The sequence below is a fragment of the Malaclemys terrapin genome, chromosome 4, assembly GCF_027887155.1.
Source record: "Malaclemys terrapin pileata isolate rMalTer1 chromosome 4, rMalTer1.hap1, whole genome shotgun sequence".
NCBI classification, from domain to species: Eukaryota; Metazoa; Chordata; order Testudines; family Emydidae; genus Malaclemys; species Malaclemys terrapin.
The window spans coordinates 91,841,620-91,859,165 of record NC_071508.1 but is presented as its reverse complement, the minus strand read 5'-3'; the positions used below and the strand labels follow the sequence as shown (position 1 = coordinate 91,859,165).

The following is a 17,546-nucleotide window of genomic DNA, read 5'->3' as shown; positions in this document are numbered from 1 at the left end:
GGGTTATAGTGGACCACAAGCTAAATATGAGTCAACAGTGTGATGCTGTTGCAAAAAAAGCAAACATGATTCTGGGATGCATTAACAGGTGTGTTGTGAGCAAGACACGAGAAGTCATTCTTCCGCTCTACTCTGCTCTGGTTAGGCCTCAGCTGGAGTATTGTGTCCAGTTCTGGGCGCCGCATTTTAAAAAAGATGTGGAGAAACTGGAAAGGGTCCAAAGAAGAGCAACAAGAATGATTAAAGGTCTTGAGAACATGACCTATGAAGGAAGGCTGAAAGAATTGGGTTTGTTTAGTTTGGAAAAGAGAAGACTGAGAGGGGACATGATAGCAGTTTTCAGGTATATAAAAGGGTGTCATAAGGAGGAGGGAGAGAACTTGTTCACCTTAGCCTCTAAGGATAGAACCAGAAACAATGGGTTTAAACTGCAGCAAGGGAGGTCTAGATTGGACATTAGGAAAAAGTTCCTAACTGTCAGGGTGGTTAAACACTGGAACAAATTGCCTAGGGAGGTTGTGGAATCTCCGTCTCTGGAGATATTTAAGAGTAGGTTAGATAAATGTCTATTAGGGATGGTCTAGGCAGTATTTGGTCCTGCCATGCGGGCAGGGGACTGGACTCGATGACCTCTCGAGGTCCCTTCCAGTCCTAGAATCTATGAATCTATGAATCTATGAATCTGAAGTCCCTTCAGTGGTCACAGAGTTGGGTTAGTGATCTCAGCCCAGTTACCAGTAAATAGTTCTTCACCACCATAGTTAGTAGCCTTGCTGTTAGTCTCAGCAGAGGACTGAATAGACCTGGAGACTGAATTACCTCATCAAATTCTTCCCGGGGGTCCCATGAGGCCATAGCTAAGGATCATTGCCAGGGTGGTCAGGGGAAGCTTTCGCTGGTTCTGTCCATGCTGTATCTGGATAATCAATAGGGGGTTCTCAGTCCTAGCTCCTTTACTGGAAAATGAACAAAACAAAAAGCAGCATGGTAGGATGCTTTTGCCTTGTTTGTTCTAATAAGCTCTGCAGTGCAGCTGGAACCTTACATTCTGACCTGGATAAATAAGTTCTCTCTCTTACAATCATTAATTCTCTTCCTCTCCCTCTCTCTGACTAAAAGGGTTAGGTGTCCTAATTAAAATTAGACTCCTGGGACCAGATTTCAATCCTGTTTGGAGAGGAGGATTTGTCACACACTATCCCTTAGTCATTCCAGCACATTTACTCCAGCATTTATATCAGGCCTGCTCTTGTCAGAGGCCCAAAAAGCTGCCTGTAGAGCCAGTCTTTTATATGTTTTCTTCAGCAGGAGGTGGCCTCTCGTGTGTCCCGGGAGTAGTACTGGTTAAGAAAGGGTCCATGCTCCATCTCAGACTCCTTTCTCCATGCATAAAAGGAGCTTGGTACAAACAGCATGCTCTGAGAGACAATGTACTTGGAACTGCCAGACTCAGTCTAGGATCACCCATTCGCGAACACAGGCCTCCTCGCCTCCTTTGGATTAGCATATCTTGGGGTTTAATACCTGTCACTAATAGGGTTGCCAAGTGTCTAATCACACAAACCCAAACGCCCTGCCCCTACCCTGAGGCACCGCCCCACTCACTCCATCCCCCCTCCCTCCATTGCTCATTCTCCCCCACCCTCACTCACTTTCACTGGGCTGGGGCAGGGGGTTGGGGTGCGGGAGGGAGGGAGTGCGGGCTCTGGGCTGGGGCTGAGGGGTTCCGAGTGTGGGAGGGGGCTCTAGGCTGAGCCTCAGGCAGGGGGTTGGGGTGCAGGAGAGGGTGCAGGGTGTGGGCTCTGGGAGGGAGTTTGGGTGCAGGAGGGGGCTCCAGGCTGGGACAGGGGATTGGGGTGCAGGAGGGGTGCAGGCACTGGGAGGGAGATAGGGGTGCAGGCTCCAGGAGAGGGCTCAGGGCTGGGGCAGAGGGTTGAGGTGTGTGGGGGGGAGGTGAGGGGTGAGGCTGGGAGTTTGGGTGTTGGAGGGGGCTCAGGTCTGGGACGGGGGTTGGGGTGTGAGAGGGGGTGAGGGGCGCAGTCTCCAGCTGGGCAGCACTTACCTTGGGTGGCTCCCAGTCGGCAGCGCAGTGGGGCTAAGGCAGGCATCCTGCCTGCCCTGGCCCCGCACCACTCCCAGAAGTGGCACGTCCCCGCAGCCCCTGGGGATGGGGGGAGGCAGGGGGCACTGCCCCTGCCCCTGCCTGCAAGCACTGCCCCCGCAGCTCCCATTGGCCACAGTTGCCGGCCAATGGGAGCTGTGGAGTTGGCACTCGGGGCCAGACTTTTAGCAGCCTAAAATCTCCCAGTTTGGCTTCAGTAGCCTCCGGGAGATAAAGCCCGATTCTGGGAGCCTCACGGTGAAACCAGGAGGGTTGGCAACCCTAGACAAGTCCCTGGGATTTCATAGGTTCGTTCAAAAGGGACCAGTAGATCATCTAGTCTGACTTCTTATATAACAGGCCGTCACATTTCACTCAGTTGCCCCTATATTGAGTGAGCCCAATAGGCTAAAGCATTTCAGTTCTCAGGAGACTAAGCTGCTGTGTGCCACAAGCAGAGAACAGGAGAGACCAAGATGCCACCAATGGTCTTGCAATGGCAGGGAAGTCATTAGGTAGGATATGCCCAGAAGATCCCAGCAAGTGAACTATGCATCATGCTGCAGAGGCCGGCAAAACAAAACCCCCAAAGTCCCAGTTAATCTGATCTAGGGGAAAATTCCTTCCCGACCCCAACCTGGCAATCAGCCTGACCCTGAGCATCTGAGCAAGACCCCTCCAGCCAGGCATCTAGACACAGGATTCTCTGTACCACTTCACAGCAGTCATCCACCCCGTCCAGTGTCCCATCTTCAGCCGTGGGCAATTTCTGATGCAAAAAATCCCTCAAACAGAATACATCTAGCCAATTGTGCATTGGGGTGGGGGAGGGGGGGAACCTTCTTCCTGACCCCTGCAGTGAACTGTCTGAAACGTTGAAGCATGAGACTTGATTATAGATGAATAAGCTGCAATGAACCTTCCTCTGATAGGAAAAATCTGTGTGCAGTAATCCACCCTGCAGCACTGCATCATATACCATCTCCATTATATACCCCTTCCCCATCCCCAGATTAAGGACTTTTTTGTCTCCCCACACTCCCTTGTTCTCCTGGTCTGATCTCCATAGTCCTTTCTCACCCCTCATACTCCTCCACTGACAGTAGCTCCACAGCATCAGGGCTGACTCTGGATGCTGGATCTAGATATGGCCATTTTCTTTTTCTGTTTCCTTCTTCCTCCTAAAGTGATCATTTCAACCACCCACTGTTTTATGACTTTCTCCTACAGTCACTGTGTTTCAGAACAAGCGGCTGGATGGGCAGGACAGCTGGTTTCATCTGAAGGTACAGCTCTGAAAATCAGGCTGTAGTGGGAGCATTTTGTGCATTTCAGCAAGCACTCTCCCCTTCTTCTCTTCCACCCTGCACATTCATCCCATCACCAAGACCAACTGTTGGCATAAAAAAAGGGAGCATCAGATCTGCTCGGGGTCCCTGCATGGCAGCAGATGCATGGCTGCAACATCACAAGGGTGCATTTTGCATTTGTATAATCAAAGGGCACTCTCATGTTCTCTGAGGTCTTTGGTACCTGAGACCCTGAAGCCTCAACGCCTGGAGCAAATTCTGCCCTACAACTGAGGGCAGAATTTCCCCCTTGAGGTCTAAAACTCTGATACCACTTAGGCCCCAGTTCTGCCCTCACTTGCATGGGCCACCTCTCTTGGAAGTCAATGGGAGCTGCACCTGAGTGAGTGAGACCAGACATGGGCTCTCAGGGTCAGATTCTCAGCTGGTGTAAATCAGCATGGCTCCACTAAAAACACTAGCCCTAGGTGGTTTGTAGTATGAACAGATCACTTAGCTAGAAGTGTTCCTCAGATAAGAACAATGCTGAGTAGGGGCAGAGTGAAGGAGGTCGTTGTGTGAGGGTTTGTGCAATCAATCCTGTCCCTAACAAAAGCACAGCATTTGCATTCTCAGCAGGTGCATGAATTGGAGCTGCTGGCTAGGGATGATTTAGTAGTTCAAGTAGACTCTCTGGAATCACAAGTTCAGAATCAAGTGGGTTAAGTAGCCCCTTTATTCAAGATAGGTGAATTAAGTGCCATGCTGTTTCCTATTTGTAGATATTTCAGATGAGGACCTCTCTGCTCTGTGTGGGTATTAAAAATCCCCCAACACCTTTCACAGAAGTAGGGCTTGACCCAAAGTATCTCTGTTCTCTATCCACTGTTGTGCCACATGCTTTGTGCTGGTTAGCTACTTCCCTCCTCCCCAGAGGTGGCTACATATTAGTGGTGTTGTGTGTGTATCTAGTTTTCTTAGTGCTTTAGGATTCTGTGGGATGAAAGTTGCTTTATAAATGTAAAATATCAATATGGTTTTTCACTCTTTTCAGTTTGAAATCCGTTGAGCGGACGGATTCTGGGAAGTACTGGTGCCAGATTGAGAACAAGGGGAAGAAGGAAGAATCACAACAAGTGTGGCTCATAGTGGAAGGTAAGGAGGACGAGTGCTAGCTTCCCTTTAGCGCTCTCTCATGTTGGGATCACACTAGTAGGACTGGTCAGAGGAGATTGCGACAGGCTCTCCAGTCTTTTTACAGCTGGGGACAGTAGCAGGAACTGTAAAGTACCACAGTGAACTAATTAAGGTGCAGGCAGGAATGGGAAGTGATAGTGGCGGCAGCTGCACTGGAAGAGTGTGTATTAGTTCACGGGTTCTCAGTTTTTAATTCTGCAGACCAGGAAATAAGTGAAGGATCATCTCGTGGACAAAGTTCCCTTCCAACCTCCTAATCCCGCGTTGCTTGGGTCTTCAAATGACTCATTCTGCAGGTCACCAGGAAGAGCTCCACGGATCATTGCTTATCCACAGACCATAGTTTTAGTACCATTCTCTTAGTTCCATGAGAAGCACTTTCCTTTAGAATTTCCATGACCAGTGTTGCTTCAAACGGAAGCTTTTTTGGATTGGAGCAGAGTTTGCTCAAGTTAAGTGTATAATCTTTGATGCATTTTGCACAGCAATCTGGCCTGGTAAATGTAAAGCTTCTACACATTTGTCCAATAGTTACCCAAGCCAGGGTGGATAGGTGGTGCTATATAGCCTGCAGCCATACCTCCTTAGGCTATGATCATATTAGGTCTCAAGCATTAAGGCTGCTTAGTATTTGAACAGGAGATCTGCAAGAACAACCGGTTTCCACCAAGAAGTTGTACTCTTGGCTTAGTAGGTGGTACTCATCTCTCTAGGCCAGAGCTGAATGAGTCTCTGCATAGTCCTAGGGGGCCTTGTGCTGCTGGGGGTGCTGTGTTTTGGATGGAAATGTGAAACCAGGGTCCTAATCATTCATAGTCATTAAAGCTTTCATAGCGGTCTTCACAATAATAGGGTGTTCATCCTGCTATCTGTCCTGACTCAGTTCCAGTGTTTTGTCAGTCTAACATTTCTTCTACAGCTTCAATTGGAGAAAAAATGTTATAGATAAAAATATCCCCAATTGTGTAGTGTTGCTGGTTCACAATGGCTACCATGTTTCACTCCAGAGGTGGCTGCAGTAGAGTGGTGAGTGTGTGATCCCTATACATACAGTTTCTGTGAGCTTTGACATCCTTCAGGAGAAAACACTACACAATATAGGTTATTAGAATTATCTAGCCTGGGTGAACTTGAATGAGTTCATATGCATTTATTTATCTAAAATCGAAGACAAAATCTCATAGTCTATATTCAGGCAGAAATCTTATTGCCTGTAGTGGGGATTTGGCCTAAATTAGGACTACAGGATGTAGCCTTTTGAGAAACTCTTTATCCAAGAACTTAAGAAAGCAAAATGACTTTGAAACTGGTTCCAGTTTAGAAAGCAGAGTCTGTCTTATGTAAAATACGACAATATGTGATACCTGGGGAGGTAACACAATAGGTGCACTGTGGCTCTCACTGGCTCCTAACCGCTGTTACATGATCATACAGTAGCAACTTCCAGAGAAGTCTTTTTTCAATTTTGTCCAGCTAGGAGAGTGTGACCTTTCCTTTTGGACACAGATTTTTCCATCCCCATCCATTCATAACAACAGTAATGATTCTTGTAACTTCAAGATTTGACTACTGAAGTGTGCTCTACACTGGGCTTCATCATAAATCAACTGGAAACTGAAACTGCTGCAGAATGTGCCATCCGTCTCTTTAAGCGGTGTATCTCACTAGAACCATGCGTCACCAGTGCTCCAGGATCTGCACTGAGTCCTTATTGGTACCCGGGTAAAGTTTTAGTTGTTTTGGATCTATAAAGCTGAATGGTTTGGGACCTATGTATGTGAGTGACCACCTTTCTCCTTGCACTTAGATACTGTAATGATGGACAGCAGTATAAAACCCAAAGACGCAGTTGCAGTCAGCTGTGAGGCTGGTATGAGCCTGCTCCAAAGTCCTTTTAAAATCAATGGGAATCTTTCCACTGACTTTAATGGGCTTTGGATCAGACTGTGTGAGAGAGAGCTGACAGCAGAGTGGGTCTGTGTGAGGGGCCCTCAGCTGTGGAACGGACTCTCCCCATTGGTGTGAGAGAGCCTGACTCTGTTGGCCTTCAGGACAGCTACAAGGCCCGTCTGTTCAGCCAGGCTTGTGGAGGGGGCACAGTAAGGGCTGCTTTTTGTTTCATTTCTGGGACAGATATGGCAAGTTCCTGCAGTCTCTTTGGGAGATGTTAAGTTCAAGTGTCTTTGGAGTCCATTGTATTAAATGCAAAGGTTACATATTATTACAATAGTGGCGCTGGATCATCAGAGGACTTTCTTGAATGAAGTGGAAGCCAAGAATTAACTTTTGGGACAATGCGTGTGAAGTGGATTTCCTGGGAAATATCATGGGGGGAGGTGAATGCAAATTCCAGTGCTCCCCACTGTCTATGGTTATGCAAAACCCCAGGTCTTTAAAGCTATGTCCTGAGGAGAGATTGATTGTCTGCTGATTTATGTGATCCCAGGCCCAATCTGCCTAAAGGAGGAACTTCTATAGATTCATGGGTGCTTGTTCTTAGCTAACAGCTGTTATGGACTTGTAACCACAGAAAACCCCCTGTGTGGGTTTGGAGTACTGATCACCTATCAGAGCCTTGGTTGGAGTGGTTTCTAGTAAGCTTATTGGCTGGTGTGGAGATTCTTTTCTTGTTTTAATGTTTCTCTGGAATGCTTTCACCTTAAGAATACGTGTGCTTGCTTAGAAAGGGCTGTGCAGTAATTTAATTGTGGGCAACTACAATTGTTTGTAGCCTCTGAGAAGGCAAAGCAGTCAGACTTGCTGGGGAATTCACAGTGCAGGCAGGGAGCTGTTCCGCCTGGAAAAACCCTGGTTGGGGGGCGGGGGGGGGGGGAATATAGGAGCAGTTGCCCTGAACTGTGACAATTTCATCTTTGGCTAATTCTTTTCTGGTTTGTGGTTGAGTGCAGCTGTTATTTCAGCATTCTTATGGAACTGAATTTTTAATGTATGACAAAGGAACCTAGGCCAGGCACCTTTCATATGTATAAAAAATTTCAATGGATGCATCCAGAAATGTTGGCCACAGGATCTCTGGGCCTCAGTTTCTCCATCTGTAAAATGGGGCTAACGCCATTAAAACCCACCTCAGAAGGTTGTGTTGAGGCTTAATCATTTCTGGTGGGTATGACATTTCAGGGTGCAATCCAGACCAGTGAGGGTCTGTGTCAGCCTTGCCCTGCAACCTAGGATGCCTCACAATGCTTTGCTGCTCTAGCTTCCAACCTGGACTCCTCACAAACAGCATGCAGGTCATACCCTGAGTGTCTGTGTATAGCCACAGCCCTGGTCCAGCAGCTCTGACCCCAGCAGCCTGTCAGCAAACACCAGCCACACTCTGGCTTCCAGCAGCATTGGTTACTACTTGCACAGTGATGCCAACACACTCTCTGTCCCAGATCGTCCCCTAGAACAGTGGTCTCCAAACTTTTTTGATCGTGCACCCCGTCAGTAAAAATGTTTTGAGCACGCACCCCCTGCCGCACCAGCTCTACCATTTTTGCCGAAGCGCAAAAAAAAAAAAAGCCGCTCCGACTCCCACACAAACTGCCGAAGCGCACACACACACAAAAAACGCTCCTCCTGCCGCGCACCCCCAAGGATTCTCTTGCACACCTCCTGGGGTGCGCGCACTCCACTTTGGAGACCACTGCCCTAGAAACTTGTGTTCTGCACTGTCCAGCCCTCTCCTGGGCAGTCCAGATATATTAGGTCCGTTGCCCCGTAAGGGGATCAACATACAACAATCTGCTGCCTTAAATGGAGTTACCCAAACACTCCACAACACTGGATTAGTTTAATTAAAGAATAAAACAAGTTTAGTTAATTATAAAGAGAGAGGTTTTAAGTGAGGACAAGTAATGAGGCATTAAAGTCAGCCATGGCTGCAAGAAAAATAAAGATAAAACGCTTTCTAAACATAACAAATTTGACTTGGTTCAAGGTGAAGTTTTTCCCCCATGTTTTCAGTACATTGCTGACCAAACTCTCAGGCCAGGATCTGCTCTCAAAGTCCAACAGCTGCTTCTCTTGTCTTCTTAGGTGAACAGAGAAAGGTGGGTAGGGAGAGAGAACTTGGGTGGTTTTGCAAATTATTTTTATAGCTCAGTCATCCTTTGAAAACATTTTCCTGAGCGTGACCTCTATTTAAAGTTTTTTCCAGCTGAGAGCAAGGAGACATGGAGCCTGACAGAAGAAGGGGGCTTCATGCTGTTTCTTTTCACCTATGTATACTGAAATACAGCTTTTTTTTTTGTCTTCTTCCCCCTCTCACTGTTGTTTACAGCTTATATGCAAATTGAGGTAAAGGCACATCCCTTTAAGACAGGCCTGCCTGACCAGTTCTACCGGAGCTACATGAGTTTGAACATGTGCCTTTAGCATCATACAGGGGAGATTTCTTAACTTTGCACATAATGTTGCTACATACATTTCACCATGAAATTATTTACCAGTGAGTAATTAGTTTTCAAACAGTACCTCACAAGGCACATTTTGGCCAAAGTACTGTATCATAGTACTGTAGTGTGTAGGGTGTGAATACAGGGGTGCATTCAGTCACAGGGGGACTTTCAAAAACATCTCAGGGAACAGGTGCTCAAGTCCTACTGACTTTCAGTGAGAGCTGGAGGCCTTAATGTCCTGAGGTGTTGTTGAAAAGGTAACCCTGGGTGTTTGTGGAGTGCTCTGAGATCTCCAGGGGGTGGTTCGCTGCTCTATAAGCGCTAGGTATTAGTGTTAATGGAAGAAAGTGGGAATGTTCTGTTGGAAGCAGAGGGAAACTCTCCTGCTACTACACCTTTGTGTTTGCTTTTCTAGGTGTGCCCTACTTTACTGTGGAGCCGGAAGATTTGTCTGTGTCCCCTAACGCCCCATTCCATATGGCCTGTGCTGCCCTTGGCCCTCCTGAGCCAGTGACAATTGTCTGGTGGATGGGAGACTCCAGAGTGGGGCTTCCGGACATCTCCCCCTCCATCCTAAATGTGTCAGGTAAGGCTGCCTCCAAGATTAACACCACCTCCAGTGCAAGGAGGGCGGGGGGGGGGAAGAGGAGAAGAGAGCTTTTTTGCTGCCACGTGACAAGGCAGCGACCCCACTTCCCCCACTCCCATGTAGTCCTGCTGGACACTGGCCGACCCCCTCTCATCCCTGCAACCATGCTGCACGCTCCCCTCTACCTCAGCCATGCTAGACACCTTCCCAATTAACCTTTGTCACCCAGTTGCATTGTTGGGAAAATGTGGAGTGAATTGATTGCTGCTAAAGGTGGCAGACTGACAGCCTTGGAGACCAGAGTCTTCTGTCCTCCCCAGAACAGGCCCAGTGTGGACCTCTGTACCACAGGCCTCCCCCTTGGTGTGCATGAGCTCTGAGCTGCAGGGAAAAACTCTAGGGTGAAAGGGAAGTTTGGCCTTTCTGCTGAGATGGCCCACAAGGGGGTCCAACTAGGGTGACCAGACAGCAAATGTGAAAAATCGGGACGGGGGTGGGGGGTAGTAGGAGCCTATATAAGAAAAAGACCCACAAATCAGGACTGTCCCTATAAGATCGGGACATCTGGTCACCCTGTCAATGGAGAAAATAACATCTGTCCACTAGGACCTGGACTGCTACTATCCACTCTTCACATTGAGCACCAGCCAGCCATCAGAGAGAAACACTATGTGATCAGCGCAGTCCTGGGCCAGATTTGAACGAGCACCTCACTGACAATAGGTTCTATGCACCAAATTTACCCCTGGTGAAATCCATTTAAATCAGTGCAGTTGCACTAAGGATTAATTTGGTTCTCTATGCCATTGACCAGGCCTTGGCTATCCAAACTGCCAGTCATATTAACCCTTCCATAGTGCCTAATTTCTATGCAAATCAAAATAAGGGCTGCAATTCATAATGGTTTTCTCTGTTGCGCCCTCTCTTGGGTTGCTGTTTTGTGCTGTTCTGAGAAGGAAATGTAAATTCTCCTGGGTGGTATAATCTGTCAGTCGAAATGGAAGCAGGAGTGAGTGACAGACCATCAGGAAAGGAGAGAGGCCAAGGAAACAGTCTCTTTACACCCACGATCCCAATCTCATGGCACCTCACAGAGCTTTAATCTCTTAGGGAAAGTGACTTGGGGCCATAGCAGAGGGCTGTCTAGTCCTCAGAAAACCAAGGGTAGAGCAGTCTCCAGCCGCATTCTTAGTGCATTCATTCATCACAGGTGGCCTCGTTCGCCCCTCCTCCCCCCAGACACGCATACACCAAGAGGCCAGCTTTTCCTGGTTTAGGGCAGCATTGTTCTGCGTTATGCTGGAACGAGGTTGTTGACACTGGAGATCCAGCACCTTCTGTCCTTGTGGAGAGTCTCAGTGGAGGTAGCAAGCTGGCGTCTGCTCTCACCCTTGGGACACAGCTCCCCCTGCCAGGCAGAGCAGTGCTCCACTCCAAAGTACTGAGCAATCTGGGAATTACTCAATTTTTTTTTAAATCATGAGGAAGCTTAAAAAAATAATCCTCTTGACTTGAAACCCAACTAGTGGTTACTTACAAAATTTAACTCCCCAGCGTCCTCTGGCCTTTGCCTGTTGGTCTTGCCTTTGAAACAGAAAATAGGTTTCCCTGGTGAAGCTGTGTATGCTGACACCAGCTGGTCGGAGTTCCCAGGCATGTCAAAACAGCAGGTCGGTGGTGGCAGGAGGACATGCTTGTGGGTTGGCAGAAGAAAGTATCAAATCACTAAGGAAAATAATAATAAAGCAGTAACTAAAAAGCAACTGTCTTGAGATCCAAGTCAACAATCGGCCCCTGATTGAACAGGGAAAGGAATGGTGGACTGGGAAAGCACAGCTGCCAAACCAGAGTGTGATGGGAGCTTGATTCACAATCTTCTTCTGGGCAGGGACTGTTTCCCTCTATGTTGGGAAATTGCCTGCCATGTTTTGGGCGCTGCTGCTGCAATCCAAATAATAACAATAATAATAGTGCCTGCTTTGTTGCCAGCTGGAATGTCTTTCGCTGTGGTTTGATGGGATCAGTGGAAGGTATTAAAATGTGTCATTCTCTCTATCACTCATTGTAGTCTCTCCTTTCCTCCTCCGCCTCCTTTGCCATCCCTCCTCCTTTTCAATCCCTGTCAGTTTCAGTCCCCGTGAAGATGAGTCAAGCACAGCGAGGGCAGGCACTATGCAAGCTACTCCACACAGCTTTGAGATGGCATCTCCATCCTAACTTGCACGCACAGGTGCTGCAGTAGTCATTGACCTAGCTTTAAAGCAGACTAGGGCCATGTGTAGCAAGGGCAAGTGCTGGATGCACTTCTCCAGGCAGCTTTGCCAATGCCTCTCAATCCTGATTAATCTGTAAGCATCAATCCCGGGCTTCCCCTGAGAAGCTTGCCAATAGTACTGCATTATATTTTGGGTTTGAGATGTGGACAAATGGTCATTGGGGACAAAGGGCCTAATCCTCCCTTGCCGTGTCCCTGGTGTAGTCATTTACCCCAGTGCAAAGGAGTGTAAAATGCCTCCATTCTGATTTAGTAGCATTTGACGTGCACTTTAGCCTCATTTTGCACTGGGGTTAATGGCAACCTACGGTGTAAGGCAAGGGACAATTAGGCCCTAAATTGACAGTACAAACTCTGTTTACTCATGGCCCAAACTGGATTCCTACCCTAGCCTGAAGCTGATTATTATTTGGATTGTGATAGTGCCCCAGGGTCCTGATGAAGATCAGGGCCCCATTGTTCCAGGCATGGTCCTTGCCCCAAAGAGCTCCTGAATAGTGAGTGCCACAAACAGTAGGAGGCACTGGGTGGGGAAGAAGGCCGAGGTTAACAATAATGAGATGGCAACTGTGACGAGAGAGCTGCCAGCCTAGCGTTTTGATCTCCTCCTTCCCAAGGTCCCTCACTCTCCTTTGTTGTGCTGCAAAGTGCTGATATGGGCTTGTCTACATTCCTCTCCCTTTTATAATGAGCAATTGACACATTAATTACACTAAAATCCACCTGCTATTGGTTGGCCCCCAGCTTTGCCCCCAGTTGCACGTATAGTGTGAGCTGGATGTCAAACGTAACCATGATTTTGCTTGTGGTTGAAGTTGGACTCTACAGCAGTTTGTGTTGCTTTCTTTGTCTTGCCTTGGCTGATATCCAGGTATTAACCAGAGCACGGTTTTCTCCTGCGAAGCCCACAACGTAAAGGGATTGTCTTCTTCTCGGACAGCCACTGTTCGGATTAAAGGTGAGAGAGCCCCAGCGGAGAAGAATTGGGGGTGGGGGAGGAGTTGCTGAGCTGCCTTAGAACCGAGCTGAGAGGAGCCCTCAGCAGATGGAACAACACACGGTGCTGTAATGGCTGCGTGCTGCTTGATATGCAGGCCCATACCCCAGCAATGAAATTGGCAATTGAAAACAAACCACAACTGGGTCAGGAATGGAAACATGATGTCAGATAACAGATTTTCCTCGTAAAGGGGAGAGTCAGGGCAGTAGAGTTGTTCACAAGAGATGTGGCTAGACGTAATCTAAAGTGTAAATGGGGAAATAGTCCCTTTCCGGAGATAGATGGGTCTCTTTGGAGCTGAAGATGCCTTTTCCTCTTGTGCCAATGCACTGGCCGCTCATTAGATGCTGAAAAAAGAGAGGCCAAAGTCAGAGATCACCGGGGGCCATTAAAATCAACAGATTGACACTGATTTTATGGATTTCTGTGTTCTATACCCTTTAAAATCTCATTTAAAATAAATAATTTCTAACCCTTCTGTGAATATCTGTCATTCTGTGAATCCCTGAGCCCTTGTCATGTTTTCTTTTCAGACAGACTGAAACAATAGAGACCCAGGACGGCAGCTTTCCCCCTTCATCTTAGGTCCTGTCTGCCCTTGAGTTTTTGGTTGTGTTTGAACATGTGTTAACTGCACGATCGTAAATTCTAGTATAGACATGTCACAAAGACTTGTTCCAGGCTTCAGCCCAAAGTTGAATGCAACTAAGAGCAAATGTTTGTGTCTATACTAGAATTTACGATTGTTGTAGTTAATGTGTTAAAATACCCCTTTAAATCCAACTATAGACCATATCCTTCGTGGGGTGTGTTTTTCTTTATGTTGACATTTGTATCTGCAAGATACAGGCCAAGAATGCAACACTTTGTTCTGTTGTGATTTATGACTGACTTAGAAAGCATTTAGTGTTGTCAACCTAAGGCTTGTCTACATGGGGAAATTAACTGGAATAGCTGGTGCAGAATAGGAATTCCACAATAGCTCTTCTGGAACAACTCCCCGTTGGACACTTGGATTCCAGAATAATAGTGCCTTTTTCCTACGTAGCTCACTCCACAAAGCTATTGTGCCATAAATTCACCTTCTATTTTCATCTGAAATAACTTTCAAGTTGTAGACAATCCATAAATAAAAAAATATACTTTAAAAAAAAGTTGACATATATCTTTAACGGTAAATTACACCTCTACCCCGATATAATGCTTTCCTCGGGAGCCAAAAAATCTTACTGCGTTATATTGAACTTGCTTTGATCCTCTGGAGTGCGCAACCCCGCCCCCCGCGGAGCACTGCTTTACCGCGTTATATCCGAATTCATGTTATATCGGGTCGCGTTATAGCGGGCTAGAGGTGTACCATGTAAATAATTAGGCTGGGTGAAGACTGGCACATATCCTTAATGGATCTAGAGTTCTCATATATTTCATAATAATTATACTTTGCCACAATATAGCACCTCTTAGCCAAGGTTCTCAAAATGCTTCACAATCAGAAATCAATGAATGAATCCCCACAACACCCTTGTGAGGAAGGCATTGCCCCCATTTTATAGATGGGGAAATCAAGGCATGAGACGTTAAATGTCACACAAATCGGTGAGAGACCCATAAAAAGAACCTAGATTTTTAGACTTCCAGTCCTGTGCTTTAGCCACATGTGTCCTAGCTGGTATTCTTCACAAAGATGCCTAAGAAAGTTGCAGTAAAGTGAAGGAAGCAGGGAGGCTTTAAAAAAGCCCAGTGTCTTCAGATCTGATTCTGCTCCCATTGAGACACTGGCAAAACTCCAATGGCTTCAGTGGGAGCAAGAGCAGACTTGAGGGGACTCTAGGGTTACTATATTTAAAAAATAAAAAAAGAGGACACTCCACGGGCCCTGGCCCCGCCCCAACTCCGCCCCTTCCACGTCCCTTCCCCAAAGTCCCCGCCCTAACTCCCCCTCCTCCCTCCCAGCCATGCGAAAAGGGCTGCCCGAGCGCTACCAGCTTCACGGTTTGCCGGGCAGCCTCCAGACTCTGCGCTCCCGGCCGGCGCTTCCCCAGCGCAGCTGGAGCCCGGAGGGGAAGCTCCCAGCCGGGGGCGCAGGGTCTGGAGGCTGCCCGGCAAACCGTGAAGCCGGTAGCGCTCGGGCTTCGGGCAGCCCCCATGCCTCCGGACCCTGCGCCGCCGGAGCAGAGCAGCTGGAGCCCGGGAAAGGAATTGCCTGGCCGGCGGCTGGGGTCCGGAGGCAAGGGGGCTGCCCGAAGCCAGTAGCATTGGCTTGGGCAGCTTGGCCCTTAAACAGAGCCGAAGTCTGAGTCAGGGGAGGAGCAGAGCAGCCGCGGGAGAGGAAGTGCCCAGCCGGTATTTTTCCCGGACATGTTCGGCTTTTTGGCAATTCTCCCCAGACGGGGGTTTGATTGCCAAAAAGCCAGACATGTCCGGGAAAAACCGGACGTATGGTAACCCTAGGGGACTCATTTAGGCCTGATCCTGCAAACACACATATGCTTTACTCTAAGAATGTGAGTAGTCCCATTGGCTTCCATGGGGTTACTCAAATGAGTAGAGGAAAGCACATGTATAGGGGCAGGATTGGGGCCTTACAGTTTCACAGATGTAGAGGTTGGTGGGGACTCTGGCGTCTCTCCCCAGTTTATTACTGACTCTTTTCATCTGTGGCTCCAGGGAAATTTACAAACACTTTCCTCCTGTAATTGTCATTATGTGTTCACCATAGTGCCCGCAATGTGCTAGGTACATTCTAAACAGAAAATTGCGGTTATTGTAGCATCTACAGGCCCCACTCAAGTTCAAGGACCCATTGTTCTAGGCAATCTACAAGCACACAGTAAGAAGCTATGTCTTCACTGCAGAGTTAACTTCAGTTATCTACTCTCCAAGTTATTCCCCTCTAGTTAGCTCAGCTCACAAGAGAGCAGCCGTCCTGCCAAGTAACACTCCAGCTGCTGTGTCCACACTGGTGCTACGTATGGACTTTTTGGATATGGACTTTTTGGAACATAGCCCATGGTTCTTAGCACTGCAGTAAATTGAGCCGCTCTATTAATTTTATCCCAGTAATTGTGGGAGAACTTGTTTGTCCTTTCTGGACACAAGGGAATTGTGGGAAGGCATTGGAGGACTAGCGCCACTTGAGTGGCGCTACCTACATCCATGCTACAGAGTGGTCATGTGAGCAGTTGATGCGTTGTGCTCACTAGAGTTTCAGTCTGTACCCCCTGAAATAACAGCCAACTTGAGTTAAAAGCACCACCACGCTGGAGTTAAGGATTTATGTGTGTGTGGACAGGACTCGAGTTAGGGGCAACACTTGACTTATAATTCGATTTAGGTTTGCAGCGAAGACAAGCCCAGAGACAGTTCTTGCCCCAAAGAAGTTACAACCTAAATAGCCAAGACACAGGGCTGGGAGACACTAAAAATTATCATCACCTTTATCACAAGGAAACCAAAACCCAGAGATGTGAGCAATTTATTCTGGCTCACACAGGAAGTCTATAGAAAGACTGAGAACTGAACGGAGATCTCCTGATTCCCCGTCCAGTGCCTTAACCACCAGAGAGTCCCTTCTTTCCAGGGAGGCCCAGTCTCAGCCCTGGAACCTGTAGCTTGCTCACTATTGGAAAGAAGCAGACATTCAGCTCCAGTGTGTGCCACCCTCTCTCACAGCCCTCAGTGTCAGAGGTATGTGGGGGAGGGCTGGGCAGGACTAGGGTGTGCTGCACTTCAGCTGCAGATTGGCCTCTTGGGGGTTGTTGCAGCCAAGCATAAACGAGAGTAGACCTGAAGCTCCTCCAATTGATGCAAGTGGTACCGTGGGACTCTGGCAGGGCCGAGAATGAGGCTCCTCCTCTTGCCACTGGCCACAGCCTGGGAGAAATGGGGATGTCTCTGGCTGATAGACTGAGACCTGCCCCTGCCTTAAGGACTTTAAAGTCTTTGAAACAGGACATGTGAAATCATCCCATTAGAGGGTGATATGCAGATGATTGTGTAGGAGAACAAGGGAGATGTAGATTTTAAGACAGGATCTGTAGATGGGAGAGGCACTTGCCAGGCATGAAGTTAGTGATTGGTTTAAGCGTAAGATGCAGCATGAATGGAGAGACAAAGCCAGTAGTGGGAGAAGAGGACGAGAGGAATGCTGATGGGCAAGGCTTGGGAAAGACAAATGGAATGAGAGGGAGATTAGGATTAAATGGGTGGAGAGAAAGTGCAGGGGACTGAAAGTGAGGACAAGGAGCTTGCATTAATGCATTAAAAGACTGGAAGCCAATGAAGAGATTTAGGTGAACGGGCAGAGTGACATAGTAAGAACTAGGTAGCAAAGCTCCATTCATGCCGTGTTGTTATGGGGGGGAAGGACAGTCATGTTAAATTACTAGTCTGGGAAGCATGGTTCTGTTCCCAGCTTTGCCACTAACTTGGAGTCTGACCTTGGACAAATCATTTAACTGCTCCATGCCTCAGTTTCCCTATCATAAAATAGGGTGCCTTGTGGACCAGTAACCATAAGCCTGGGACTGTCAACTCAAGTTCCATTTGAAAATGTTTGAGAGAAAAATCTAGAACAACCGCCATGTGTTTGCATTTATCTTTAATAACCAAACAGTGAATAAGTTCACCGTTGAGCAGGAATTAGAATAGCGTGAGCAAGCCCACTGAAGTCAGGCCTTTGGAGATGGCCCG

At 47.7% G+C, this 17,546-nt stretch overlaps 1 protein-coding gene across 1 annotated transcript in view; it reads left to right on the top strand.

The window, feature by feature from the left end:
* Positions 1-17,546, top strand: part of TYRO3 (TYRO3 protein tyrosine kinase) — a 58,049-nt gene that overhangs the window by 5,970 nt on the left and 34,533 nt on the right. The window contains exons 3-5 of the mRNA XM_054027838.1: positions 4,445-4,545; positions 9,406-9,576; positions 12,726-12,812. Of these exons, the coding sequence (XP_053883813.1) occupies positions 4,445-4,545; positions 9,406-9,576; positions 12,726-12,812 (359 nt within the window). The remainder of the gene's footprint in view (positions 1-4,444; positions 4,546-9,405; positions 9,577-12,725; positions 12,813-17,546) is intronic.